The sequence below is a fragment of the Ictidomys tridecemlineatus genome, chromosome 13, assembly GCF_052094955.1.
Source record: "Ictidomys tridecemlineatus isolate mIctTri1 chromosome 13, mIctTri1.hap1, whole genome shotgun sequence".
In the NCBI taxonomy this organism is placed as follows: Eukaryota; Metazoa; Chordata; class Mammalia; order Rodentia; family Sciuridae; genus Ictidomys; species Ictidomys tridecemlineatus.
In genome coordinates this window covers 35,167,624-35,182,255 of record NC_135489.1, presented here as the reverse complement: position 1 = coordinate 35,182,255, position 14,632 = coordinate 35,167,624, and the positions used below count along the sequence as shown (strand labels likewise).

The window sequence follows — 14,632 nt, the reverse complement described above, 5'->3', positions numbered from 1 at the left end:
AGGGGTTGGCTGGTCCTGGCCCATGGACTTGCTCCTGAATGAACACAGGGAGAAGCCAAGCTCCAAGCAACTTCAGGAAGATATTCTGGGTGTTCCTGCCCTCTCAGTCCTGTGGTCTGCCTAGTACTGGTGGGTTTTGTTGTTTTGAACATTTTGAGTGTAGATATAATGGAGCCTTGTTCCCGACCATGCCATGATTTCAAGCTGCCCTTTTAGCTTCTATTCACAGCAAAGGTCTCATTTCACTCCAGGGGAGGGAGCTTCCTGGGGTTTCTGGTCCCTCTTTCCACTGCTCTCAAGTTGCTTCAATCAGGGCACACTGCCAGGCTTTAGCAGAAACCTGTCCCTCTGCTGTGCCAGCCTTCTTGTTTCCTAGCTACCTTAATATCTAGCTCTGCAGGATCTCTTCCTTAGGGAGGTGTATATTTCACTCTAACAGGAAATACTAAATTAATTTCATTATCCAAACCAAACTTGGCCTTCTTGGAAATACCCACCCCCACATCTTGACAAATTGGTAGAAGGTTTGATCCATCCTAATTGTAGCCACACTACCATCTCTGTCCTTGCCACCAACTTCCTCCAAGACTGAGAGGCAAAGGTCTTCCAGGGCTGACTTGTGAGACAACCTCTAATCCTTCTCCTAATCGGCCTCTCAGCCTCAGAGATGTCCATGGCATTCGGCTCTGGTTCTCTCCCTCGACTCAACCATCTATGGCATGAGGCAGGCAACACTTAAGTGCCACTGATCCCATAGCTCCACCAGCTTCCTGAGCTTCTGGGGTGCTCTCTTCACAAGTCCTCCATATGACTCCAGACACTGCATCCATCTCGAGCTCTGCACCTGAATTTCCACTTATAGGTCCTGATTGAAGCTCCAAATTGTCTCCTTGTGCCTGAGCCCCATCCTCCCTGCATTCACTTGATCTCCCCACGCCACAGCACCACATACTCCCAGCCCAGTCCTACTTAGGCTTCCTTTGTTTCTGAATTCAAAACTTCTATACCATCCGGGCCTCAGATCAGCACTCACTGCTCTTTACCAGGAGAAATACTCAGATCAGCACTCACTGCTCCTCACCAGGAGAAACACTCAGATCAGCACTCACTGCTCAACCTCTGACAGTCCTGTCTACAGCCTCCCTGAAATCAACCCCTCCTCAGTGCCACCAAAGATCCAGTCACTGTACTACAGTGAGACTCCCTAACATCTTCCTGTCCCTACCTGACCAAGGCCAGGTTCCTGCTCCACATTGCAATCTGACTCCACTCATTTCTTTTGCTCTCCATCCCACCCTTCATCCCCACCGAGCTCCAGAATGTCCCAGCCTCATTGAATGTCCTGCTTCTGGAATCTGCTGAGCCATTTGCTATCTCTAGGCTCTTGCACATGGAATATTGCCTTTCCTCCCCCTGCTTCCTCTTCTGGGACCCCCTGGGAAGGTATCTCTGCATTCTCCTAGTAGGGAAACTCTCTTCCAGTTGGCCTTGGCTTTCAGCAGAGAAGTCCTCTGCTCTCAGCCTTACTGACTATTGTCTTTCCAATGTCTACCATGTTCCTTGTAGGAAGCAGCTGTCCAAGACCACCAAAGGAATGAATGCCCCTTGCCAAAGCCTCAGGCTTCATCTTCAGGGACTGGAGCCAGAACAGTTGCAAGAAGTTACAGCTGGTTTCCCTGTCCCCAGTTTTCATAGCTTCATCTAGTCTGGCCATGGTCATTAGACAGGTCTACTTAAATCACTTCTAGGGGCACTTTTGCTCCAAAGCCTTAAAAATGAAATTCTAGCTCCTCAGCATGAGCTTTCTTCCTCTACCACCACAGAGCCTAATTCTGAGAAGCACTCATCCATATTTGGCCAAGTGAATGAATGAAAGAAATTGTGAATGAAGGTCTTATGTATAGAGGACATTCTTGCAAATGGATCCTATTGATAGGGGACCCTGTAAGTAGCGTCTGTTAACCTGAAATCAAGGGCATTTGGGGAGACATCATCATGAGGCAGGGAAGGGGGCCGTGGGAGCTAGACCAGGGACAAAACCTCGTGCAATGGGAGAGAGTGCTTAATTGAGCCCTTCTCTCCTGTCTGCCCAAATGGGTAGGCAGAAAATTTTCAGGTTCTTGGTGAGAGAGCTCTCTAGGAGTGGAAAGAACTGTTTCTGCAGAACTGGCCTTCTGGGACCTCAGCATGAAACAGCTCAGATTCCTCTTAGGCTACAGGACCGACAGTGGACCAGTGAGGAGATGGTGGCAGGTCTGCAGCATGACTGTAGGCACAGTACCTTCACACTTCCTTACCATTTGCCTCACTTGGATTCGAAGTCCTGGTCTCCTTCCACCTGGTCTCCTGATCTTAGGGTAGCCCACCACGTACTTGGGATCGCACAAGTACCCCATACTCCTGGGGCGCACCTGGCCCACGATTCTGACACCTTCAGACCCCCAGCCTCACACTTCCCGCTCCTGGTTTTCCGGCCCCTCCCTGCTTGACAGACTAATGCCCCGGGACACTCTGCCTCGGCTCTCCGGGTGCGGCCCGAGGGCGGAGCAGAGGAGGCGCTCCCGTCCGGGTCGCACCCAAGCTTCCCGGTTCCAACCGTGCGCAGCCGCAGAGAGCATTATTAACCGGCTTGTGGACTGCGTAGTGATTTTCCTATTCTACCCTTTGCTTAGCCACATTCTCAGAAACGCGGAGCACACGTCCCACGGGGAGCAACAACTGGAGAAATCCAAATCTCTTCGTAAACGCCCGCTGCGCAGAGGCCGGCTCACACTACGGTGGGTGAAGGTCCCCGGGGTCGCCGTGCGGAATGCAATCACGGTTTTCAGGATGGCCAGCAGGGAAAACCCTAGGTTGCTTCGTGCACCTGCATTTCCATGACAAACAGCTAAACAAGGATTTTGCATTCCAGGGTTCTGGGCAGCTCCGCGGGCTACACTGGAAATTCGTTCAAAGAGGCAGCAGAGCGGGCTCTCGCTCTCTCGGCTCCAGGTGTAAAAAAGGCAGACCGAAGTGAAACCCCTGAGTCAGCGCGTCCGGAGAGAGCGGGACAGTCCCTCGAGGCGCCGCCCCCGGGTCACGGACCGGCGCTGCCCCAGAGGCGCGGCCGGGGCGGAGTCACCGTGGATCGGTCTTATGTACCTCCCAGACCCTGCCGGCTTTGACAGCTTGGGCCATGGCTAGCGAAGCGACAGAATCCGGGGCCGAGCTGCTGGCTTTCACGCGGTTCCGCGACTCGAGCGCGGCGCGCCTCGCTTACGGGTACGGCCCGCGCAGCCTGCTGGACATGCGGGAGAGCGAGTTCGGCCGCCTGGCAGGTGAGGCGGGCGGGCGTGCGGGGCACGCGGCTCCTGTAACCCACAGGAAAGGCGCTCCAGCTACAAGTGGTGGCGGCGCTGTCATTCAGGGCGCGTTTTGAATTGAAAAGAGTAGGAAGGATGTGTCCACGCGTCGGTTTCATGGGAAGTGGCTCCCTCGTCTATCGCTCCAGGGGGCAGGACCAACCTAGATCCTTCCCACCTTTCCCCAGCCCTGGCGAAACGGGCTTAGAATTCTTCTTGCCCTCCCGTCCCCCGTATTCTAAAGGTCCAACTACACCACGGGTGTTGCAAAATGCAAGAGGTCCAGCGGCCTTGACTTCTCTGATGCACGCCCTGAGACGGGAGCGGTGCGTGGGCGGCCAGCCAGTGGAGTTGGGAGAGTGGCTCTGAGGGATCGCGAGCTGGGGACCCAGAGGCTGAGGTCGTGGGGCAGGGGTCTCCCAAAGCGGCGCCCCAGACTGCGCTGGCAGGGGCCACGAGTAGCTTTTATTTCCCAAACCTCATTTTTTCTCATTCCCGCAGTTAGAGCAATGCCTCCCAGGTCATCCTAGCTCTAGCTCTCTGGGGGATTAGAAGAATTAGCGAACCCTGCAATTTGAATTTTCAAGAACAGGACAAGCCAGTAAATTGGACACGAAGATCGGGATCGTGGCGTGCTTTTGTGGAACCTGCTGATTGAATTGGAAATCAAGATCGAGCTGGCGATGACTGACCCCAGCCCCACTGCTGTGGGTTCCGAACTCGCCCTTGTGCCAGGAACCTTAAGTGTAGGGGATTAGTCAAGCCTCAGAACCCTGTGCCCAAGGGTGGAAGGGGGCAGATGAAGTGGACAGGTCAGGGGCCAGGGCACCTTGGTTTATTTGTTTCATCGTGATAAACTGGTGACTGCTCCTGTTTGTGGCAGGATAGCAATGATTTGAGTTGTTTTCTTTTCTTTCTTTCTTTCTCTCTCTCTCTCTCTCTCTCTCTCTCTCTCTCTCTCTCTCTCTCTTTTGCAGTTGTAGATGACTGCATATCTTTATTTTATTTATTTTTATGTGGTGCTGAGGATCGAACCCAGCGCCTCACACATGCAAAACAAGTGCTCTGCCACTGAGCTACAGTGAGTACTGAGTCCCAGTCCTCCTTATGTTTTATAATGATAACTTTTCCCCCCTTTTGGTAGTCTTTGAGGACCCTGGCCTCCTCCTTGTGTTGTCCCCTCTATACTTAAGTAGAGAGAGCCACGAGGGACAGGGTGTTCTTTGCCAACCTCTCAACTCCCTTCCTATTCTTCCATGTCACACTGTCACTTGCTGGACATATTCCTCCTCCCTCTTTCTCCTTCTATTACAAAAATTTCCTACCACACAGAAACAAAGTCTTATGCTAAGAATACCCACAGGTGCAGAGGGAGGGAGGCCCTCTATTCTTTTGAAGCAAATCCCAGTCTGTGTCATTTAGTCCATAATGCTTCCAGGACTACACCTCCTTAATCTCTTAAATCTCCTCTAAACTTGGATCCCTGAATTGGCTGACCTCTCCCAACACTATCCTGAAAAGTAGAGGTATGTTCTGAGTTTCTCCTGGTTTCACTCTGGTTCCTCAGAGAATAGCACTCCCCCACCCCCAGAGACTTTTTAACATCAATTGTATTTGTGACAGTGTTGTGTGTGTTCTCTATTTACCTAGTGTTTGCAATTCCCAGTATTTCCCCTACATTTTGGTTGTCTGGGAGTCTCAGAACTGGTTCACCTTTTTTCCCCCTTATGGAAATAAATTAACTGGAGAGAGGGTAGGAAAGATCTAACCATCCAAACAAACCAAACTAACATAACCTTCACCTTCTCTCCTTTCCTCTCCCTCCTTGAAGATTTTCTGTGGGTTTGAACATTTATCTGTCTAAGTGTGGGTCTGTATAATTAAATGCTGAACCTTTACAGCTGAAATGTTTTACCCAACCCGTTGCTTGGGAATTTCCTTGTCTTAGCGAAGGGAGCATATTGAATACATAGATTTAGTTCAAGTAGTTCATGAAGACTTAGGGAGCTGATTGATAACAACTCACTGAATACAACAGAGAATGGCAGAGGCATGGCTTGGAATAGACCTGGAATTCTTTTTCTTGGCTTTGAGTCATTTGCCTGCTTTTAATGTCAGCTAAAACTGTGGAGTGTTTACTCTGTCCCAGGCACTGGACTGGGTGTTGTCATATATCAACTCATTTAGTCCCATCTGCAGATGTAGGAACAGGATCCCAGAGTGGTTAGTGATGGAGCCAAAATTTAATCCAGATTGGTTCACTTGGGTTCTGCCCTGTTAACCACTCTGCTGCTCTACCTCCCCAAATCAGACCTTGGCTGATCTAACACAGTTGCTCCCCCCCACCCCAAATTAACTGTTGGACCAAAGGTCAGAGAAAGCTTTTTTAAAATGGTCCTGCAGAAGACTCTTATCAAGGGTCATGGAGCTTCACAGGAGTCACCTGGGTCTCAACTGTGTATTGGGGCTTCATGTGTGCACTGTTGGGTCTTGAAGCCTGGGTGAACAAAAACATTTCTTTTAATTTTAAAGTTATGTTTCTGAAGCTTTCATAAAAGAGAACCTTATTTAAACAATTTAGACTATGTAATACATTTTAATGGTATCAGATTCAAAAGGTGCCAAATGAAATTGAAGAATGGCCAAAGAACCTCCCCGTCGTCATTCTAGCTGCAGCCATTGTAACCACCCCAGAGTCAGTTGCTGTCAGTTGTGTCTTGTGTGCCTTTCTGGTGGTTGTCTATATTTGTATGTGTGTGCACTTTAAAGAAAATGTTTCTTAAGTGAGCCATAACATTTCTCACTACCTGCCATAGTTTGCATTTACTTGTTTATGGTAATTCTCTGCCACTATCAGGCTAGCTTCTGTTTTGTTCATTGTTGTGTCTTCAGCTCTTATACAGTGCCTGGTATAAAGTAAGTGCTAAATAAATATTTGTTGAATGGAAACACCCTCAATAGACTAGAAATAAAAGAAAATTTAATGAACTTGATAAAGGTCATCATGAAAACCTCCACAGATAACATCATACTTAATGGAAAAAGACTGAAAGCCTTCGTCCTGAGATATGGAACAAGACAAGATGTTTGTTCTTACCACTTTTATTCAACATTGTACTAAAGGTTCTAGTTGGGGCAATTAGGCAAGAAAGTGAAATACAAGGCATCCAGATTAGAAAAGAAGAAATAAAAAATGTATCTATTTGCTGATAACATAATCTTGGATGTAGAAAATCCTAAGGAATGCACACACCAAAATAAGACAATTAAAAATCTAGTTCAGCAAGCTTGCAGGATACAAGATCAATGTGCAAAGATTAAGCCAATTTCTATACCCTAGCAATGGATATTATAAAAGTGAAACTAGGAAAATAATTCTTTATTCAACAAGAATAAAACATACAGGAAAAATTATCAAAATAAATAGAAGATAGGTAGGTTCCATATTATCTACCTTTAATCCCAGTGACTCAGGAGGCTAAGGCAGGAGGATTGCAAGTTAAAGGCTAGTCTCAGCAACTTAGTGAGATCCTGTCTCAAAATAAAAAATAAAAAGGACTGAGGATGTAACTTAGTGGGTCAATCAGTGTAACCCCTGGGTCAATCCCCAGCACGAATAAAATAAGTAAATAAATAAGTGCAAGACATACAATGAAAACTGCAAAACATCATTGAAAGAAATTAAAGACCTAAATAAATGGAAAAAAGAACCTGTATTTGTGGATTGAAAGACTTAATATTGTTAAGATGGCAATAATCCCTACACTGATGTACAGATTCAATTCAAATCTTATAAGAATACCAGCTTCCCTTCCCTTTGCCCCCACTGGAGTAGCTTTGATAAATTTATTTAAGTGTGTTTATCTAAGTACTTAAATGGAAAAATAATGTTAGTGCAAGAGGGAAAAAAAAAGTATTTATGAAACAGTGTGCTTCTTATGTTTTGTCTAACATAATATGACATTCTTATGATTTACATTAATACTCTATTTTTAAAATAAAGATTTTGCCAAATTTCACAGTTAATAAGAAAAGGAGTTAATATTAAAATCTTTCTTTACCCAACACAGTATGTAGGCCAAATTTGCTCTACCTACTTCAGAATCATTCTAGCTAGCTGCGTTTTTGCAGAAATTGATAAACAGATCGTAAGATTCATATAGAAATGTGAAGGACTCAGTAGAGCCAAAACAATCTTGAAAACAAAGTTAGAAGATCCACACTTCCTGGTTTCAGAACTTATTGCAAAGTTATAGTAATCAAGACAGTGAGGTATTGGCATATGGATAGACACAGAGACCAACAGAATAGATGGCATACGGATAGACCAACAGAACAGAATAGAATTGTAGGTCTAGAAACACATGCATCTGTGGCCAGTTGGTTTTCATCAGGGATGCTCAAACTGTTTAATGGGCGAAAGAATGTGGTCTCTTCAACAAATGATGTTGGGACAACTGGATATCCACATGCCCTCTCCCTCACACTTTATTCAAAAATTAGTTCAAAATCAATAAAGACCTAACTGTAAGAGCAAAAAGTATAAAATTGTTAGAAGAAAGCACAAACATAGATCTTCAGGACATTGGATTAGGTAATGACTTATGACAACAAAAACTTAAGCAAAACATGACATCAAATAAAAGAGGTCAGATACAAAAGACCTCACATTGAATGGTTCCATTTATGTGAAATGTTCAGAATAGGCAAATCTTTGGAAACGGAAGATTCAACTAGTGACTGCCGGGGTGAGGCTGGGGGGACTGGTATATGAATGATAATGGTTATGGGACTTCTTTTGGGGTGAATAAAAATGTTCTAAAATTAGTAGTGACAGTTGCGTAACAGTGTTAATATACCAAAAGCCACTAATTTCACAGCTTGTGGATTATATATCAATAAAGTTGTTGTAAAATAAAAATTCACCCTACCTGAATAAAAAAAAATATTGTTAAGTGAACAAAGGAACAAATGGATCTATTTACTTTGTAGGCTGTGGAAAGTGCATCTCAGAGTTTGTTCCATAACAGTGCTTATAATGTACTAGAGTATTCAATAATTGGGTTAGGTAATGACTTATGACAACAAAAACTTAAGCAATAATAATAACAAAAAGAGACAATTGGATACTAAAATTTATTTATTTAAACATTTATTTTTTAGTTGTAGTTGGACACAATACATTTTTTTGATTTACTTGGTTTTTGCATGGTGCTGAGGATCGAACGTAGTGCCTCATGTAGGGTATTCAATAATTCTTTCTTTGAAGTACATGTTGATAGACGTTTGTCCTTATTCTTTTGCTATTACAGTAAATATTGCACTGAATACTCTCATATACAGTTCATTTCACAAAAGCTTGGGTCTTTATAAGGTAAAATACCTAGAGGAGGAATTGCTGTGTCAAAGAGTATCTGCATTTTCAAGTGCTACTTATGCTGCCAAATGACTGATCCATTAAGCTGTACTAAAAAAAGAGAAAGAGAAATCACTGGAAAATTTAATTGCTCAAATTGTTATGTACGTTATATGTTATGTACGTTATTTGTATGTTATGTACAAATATGGCATCATGAATCCCACTAGTGTGTATATAACACATTAATAAGAATTATAAAAAAAAGAGTTGTACCAATTTCTAGCCAGTAGGGTGCTGCCTAGCCTTTGCCCCCATAGTGAGACATCCAACCTTTTGATCTCTGCCAAGCTAGTAGATAAACCATGGTATCTTATGTTCATTAAATTTGAATTTCTTTCTTCAGGAGAGAGACTAGAAGATTTGTTTCTTTCTCTCAAATTCTCTGCAATTCTCATAGCTATTCTGGGTTTGAGGGTGAACCCAGGCTCACCCATCAGGGGAATGCACGGAACCTCCAGGACAGCGCCTGAGTCACAGATGTATTCATCCCCAGTGTCTTCGGGCACCTCCACTCTGTGGGACACTGGTCCAGCTTCATAAGAAAGCTGGTTAGTCAGGAAGGCTCTCTGAGGGTCTTAAATGTCACTCAACATTAGAAGGGCATTTTCTGCCCTTGTTCATGCCTACACTTGGATTAAGAAGCTCTTATCAAGAGGTGCAGGGACATCAGTGTCCTGGTGTTAAAACATTGACATGCATTGAAAGGGCACTGGTCAGACTCACACAAACCAGATGTCGATGACTGGAAGGTCTATGAGCAACAAACTGCAATATTTTTTTTTCTTTCTTTTCAGGAACTGTCTACCTTGACCATGCAGGAGCCACCTTGTTCCCCCAGAGCCAGCTCACAAGCTTCACGAATGATCTCATGAACAATATTTATGGTAAAGAAAAACACCCCCAAATGGACTTTAGCTAATTATGTATGCAGATGATTAATCTATGTTTAATAATGTTGGATTAATAGATGGAGAACATGCTTTGCACACAAAGCTGACTAAGCCCCGTATCACATGGGAAGTCAGACCAGCACCCAGGATGATTCTGTACCAAACACATGCTTGGGATGGAAGGTTCTCGATCAGGGAAAAATAGGTTACATCCAGAAGAAGGGGGTCTGTGTCTGGAAGGCACAGAAGTTCAAAGGTGCTGTGTTTGGTGTTGTGAGTGACACTACAGTATAGAGGGTGGAACAGCAGGAGGGACACACTTCATTCATTCATTCATTCATTCATTCATTCATTCCATACTTATTAAACCACCATGGTACATGGGCTTGGTGCTATAATGGGAGAAAAATAAACTCAGACCCTTTCTCCATGGAGACTATCATCTAGTCCTGGTAGATAAGACTATAATTAAGTAATCTCCAAATAAATGTAATTAACAAGTGCGTGAAGGGCTTTGAAAAGGTGGCTGGCGCCATGGGAGTCTACATCTGCTGAGAGACAGTGGGGTTAGCAGCGTGTACGCCAAGGAAAGCTTTCTTGGGAGTGGAGTGGATGCTGAAGGATGAGCTGAATTTCACTTGGACAAGAGGAGGAGAAAGCCTGCAGGTAGTGGAAACAGCAAGAACCAAGATCTGGTAGGGGATTCAGGAAGCAGCCCAGGAACACAGAGGGTAGGAGAGTGGTAGAGGTCTATGTAGAGAGGGAGGTGAGGGCAGGGCATTGGAGATGCTCTGAAGAGCTTGGTGGTTCCTCTAAGAACAACGAGCAGTCACTGAGGGTATTAATCAGCAGCACAACATGATCAGAAGATAACCTTGGATGGAAAGGAAATTTGTAATACTAGCCACAGTAGCAGTTGTAATATTTGTAATGATAAAAGTGATCATTACACCCACTTAGGGCTCAGGTATTTCTCAAATGCTTACATTTGTTAACTTCTGTTCATCCTCACAATAACTAAAGAGCTATAGGCTCTGTTATTACCCTTGATTTATCTGTGAGCAGTTAGGGGCCCAGAGAGGGTAAGTAACTAACCTGAGGCTACACAAGTCAGGAAGTATTGGAGCTGGGAGAGCTGAGTTCTGAATCCTGGCATTTTAACTCTAGAACCCAACCCCACCCTCCCACAGCTGTCTCAATTCATGACAGTCCTGTTAGGCCATGGTAAGGGCTTTGAATCATGGCTCTGAGAAGATAGCAGATTTTTAAATCTGGTGAAGCCTTCAGGGAAGGTGCCAGTGAGTGACTTTATCTTGGTGCTATAATGGGAGAAAAAGAAACACAGACCCTTTCTCCATGGAGACTATCATCTATGATTTGCAAAGAGACCCGCAGTGTTTCTGCTGTAACCTTTACAAGAGCCACTACTATGGGAAATATGTTAAGCCTATGAGATGGCTGCAGAGAGATTCAGGGTGTCCTAATGATGCAGGGCTAAAAACCAAGGTGAGTCTGATTGCTTCAGTAGCCATAAATCCAGTGTGACCCTTCAGTGTGGTCTAGGGGAAAAACAAATGAAACACAAACTAAGGCTGTGCACACACTGTCCTGCACCTTCTGAGTTGCTGGTCCCCAACCCCTATTTGCCAGGCCTTTCAGACATCTGGATTCATGTCTGCGAACCAAGTTTTGAGGGAGATTCCAATACTCTGGGACACAAAAGGAGGATACAAAGAGGGGGGAAAAGACTAGAATCCATCAAAGAGAAGGGTGAATTTGGGAGAGCCTTAAGTTTTGGGAGTGGGAGGATGAGGGGACATGTGCTGGACCTTTCATGTATCCAGGGTGGTGCACTTATGCAAGGATAGTGCCAGCAGCAGGGGTGGGAATGGCAGGGCACCAAATGGAGACTAATAAATGGTGTCATGGTGTGATCATGCTTGGAGGAGAGGGCAGGCTCCTGAGGTTGTGCCTCTGGCCACCTCTCACGGAACCTGGCCAGCTACCTCTGAGCTGACTGCTAGCTCCCAAACCCTCTTCCTGGGTCCCAACTTATTTTACAAGTAAGAGGAGGGTTTTGTTTTATTTGTTTAAATGGCTTTATTGAGTAATATTTTACATAACCCAAACTTCATCTATTTCATCTATACAAGTCAACGAATTTTCACATTTTGATTGAGTGATTGCAACCATTGCGCATCAGCTGGAACATTTTCTTCCCACCCCACCCTGAGATTCTCCACACCTATTTACAGTTAATCTTTGTTGCCACTCCTAGCCCAGGAAACCCATAATCTAATACTTTTAGTATCTCTATACAGTTGCTTTGCTAGATCTTTCATGTGATCTGTGGAATCATGGTCCATGGAATCATACAACAAGTGGACTCTCATGTCTGGAACCTTTCACTTAGCATGCTTTTGAAGTTCATTCATGACATAGTAGTTTGTTCCTTTTTATTGCCAAAGAATTGTCCTTTGTGGGGAGGTCATGTATTTTGTCTGTCTGTTCATGAGTTAATGAACATTTATGTTATTTCCAGAACTTGGCCTTATGCCTAGAGCTGCTATGAACATCCATGTGCAAGTCTGTGTGTGAACATAAGTTTTTATTTCTTTTGGGTAGATTCCTAGGAGTGGAATTGCTGGGTCATATGGCTCTTTTATGCTTAGACCTTTAAGAAGTAGAGGGTCAGGGTTTTGAAGGGACATAAAAGGAGAGATCATGGTAGTAACTCTAAGGCTTTGTCTTTGTAATCTGCCAGGTAATCCTCACAGCCAGAATACCATCAGTAAGCTCACCCATGACACTGTGGAGCACGTGCGTTACAGGTGAGCAACAGGGACACCAGCCTGAGCTGACCACCTTGGTGGACATACTTCCTTCCTAGCACCTGCCTTAATCCCAAAAAAGCTCTGAATGGGTTTCAGGAAGATCACACTTAGCTAAGAAGCAATGCACTCATGACAACATACTCCGGGGTCAGAGGACAGGAAAGCCAGAATGCATTAAATGTAGAGTGGGGCAGCCGAAACACAGGTATGTGGCTTTGAGGTAACATAGCTGTTTGATGTGCCTCTGAGCGTGTGTCAGAGTGCCAAGGAGTGAACCGGGTTCTGAGGTCTTGTTCTCAGAAAGAAGAAAAGCACTGCTCCACTTTTCATATTATTAGGCATCTGTTTTATTCCTATGGTACCCCACCACAGGAATAGTATTTGCATATTAAACAGCTCATTGTACTAGTATTTGCATATTAAACAGCGCATTGTACTTTTCCACATAATTGGTTTCTGGAAAATAATTTCCAGGTGGTCCCTCAAGTTACTTGGATTAACACAATTTCTTGTTATTTCAAATTTGAAGCTGATACAGTTTTGCAATCGGGTTGTCAGTATTAAAAGCTATGTGAAATAAGCTGATGACTTAAAACTTGTAACAGAACTAGGGAGGAAGTGTCAAGTAGAAGGGCTTTTCAACCAACATTTAGGTCATTGTTGATTTTTGTCAGTCAGGTTGAAGATGGGATTTGTGATTGTGGATTTGAGCCTGATCTCTCCCATGGTTTTCTCAGCCCCGCACCCTAATTTCACAATGTGGCTAAGCCTATCGGGATTTTTCTCTAGCTTTTCAAGTAGAGATGTCCTTTCAGCAGAAAGAAAACAACATAGTCAGGTCTGGTGGTACGTCCCTGTAATCCTTAGCAGCTTGGGAGCCTGAGGCAAGAGGATCAGGAGTTCAAAGCCAGCCTCAGCAACTTAGCGAGGCCTTGTCTCTAAATAAAACACATATACACACATACACACACAGAGGGGTGGGGAATGTGACTCAGTGGTTGAGTGCCCCTGGGTTCAATCCCCCGGTGCCAAAAAAGAAAGAAAACAACCTTCAATCATTCAGCGCTGGAGCTGAGACCAAGGCTTTGCATGATGCTCTTTCTCGCAGGATCCTGGCCCACTTCCACACCACGCCAGAGGAGTACAGCGTGATCTTCACTGCTGGGAGCACAGCTGCTCTCAAACTGGTGGCCGAGGCCTTTCCATGGGTGTCTCAGAGCCCAGACAGCAGCGGAAGTCAGTTCTGTTACCTCACCGACAGTCACACCTCTGTAGTAGGAATAAGGAATGTGGTCATGGCTATGAATGCCACATCCACCGCGGTCAGTCCAGAGGATATGTGGTCAGCCAAGGAACAGGGTGCTGTGGCCTGTGATCCAAACTGCCAGCTTCTGCATCTCTTTTGTTACCCAGCTCAGAGTAACTATTCAGGAACCAGATACCCGCTGTCCTGGATAGGAGAGGTCAAGTCTGGGCGGATGAGCCCCGTGAGCGTGCCTGGGAAGTGGTTTGTGCTGCTGGATGCAGCCTCCTATGTGACCACCTCGCCTTTGGACCTGTCGGCTCATCAGGCCGACTTTGTCCCCATCTCCTTCTATAAGATCTTTGGATTCCCCACTGGCCTGGGTGCTCTGCTGGTCAATAATCGTGTGGCTCCTCTCCTGAGGAAGAACTACTTTGGAGGAGGGACTGCCGCTGCCTACCTTGCAGGAGAGGACTTCTACATCCCAAGGCAGTCGGTGACTGAAAGGTAACTTTGCCATGGGGGAGGCTGGTGGAGTCTCCAAGGCAGGTCTGGCACATGCAGCCTTGGGATTATTCAAGCCATGGGGTCAGGGAAGTTAGACATTGCTGGCAGGGATCGGCTGGTGGCAAGGCTCAGATCTGGGAGGCAGAGGTCACTGGAGTGTGCCACAGGCTTCATGGTGACCTCTGCCCCTGTGTGTGGGCTTCTTCATAGTACTAACCATAGTACTAACCTTTCATAGAGGTGAACAGGCCCATAGGGAAGTGAAGAGGTCATGGGCCAGATTGTGATTCCGTAGCACCCACAAAGGGTGGCAGCAAATTGCAACAATGATTTTGACAGAAAACACCCTCAGGAACAAGAGTGCACCCAGTCAACAGCAGCTTGGGTCAGATCTGGTT

General features: G+C 45.3%; 1 protein-coding gene across 3 annotated transcripts in view; it reads left to right on the top strand.

Moving 5' to 3' along the window:
* The first annotated feature begins 2,597 nt into the window (after positions 1 to 2,597).
* Mocos (molybdenum cofactor sulfurase) overlaps positions 2,598 to 14,632 on the top strand; it is a 49,857-nt gene continuing 37,822 nt past the window's right edge. For 2 of the 3 annotated variants that reach the window (XR_005728643.2, XR_005728644.2), the window contains exons 1-5: positions 2,598 to 2,777; positions 2,912 to 3,317; positions 9,555 to 9,644; positions 12,415 to 12,481; positions 13,593 to 14,234. Coding sequence is in view for 1 of the 3 variants with exons in the window: in XM_005325566.4 (XP_005325623.2) it covers positions 3,176 to 3,317; positions 9,555 to 9,644; positions 12,415 to 12,481; positions 13,593 to 14,234 (941 nt within the window). In the remaining 2 variants the exon portion in view is untranslated. The remainder of the gene's footprint in view (positions 2,778 to 2,911; positions 3,318 to 9,554; positions 9,645 to 12,414; positions 12,482 to 13,592; positions 14,235 to 14,632) is intronic. The other variant, XM_005325566.4, reaches the window with a different exon arrangement.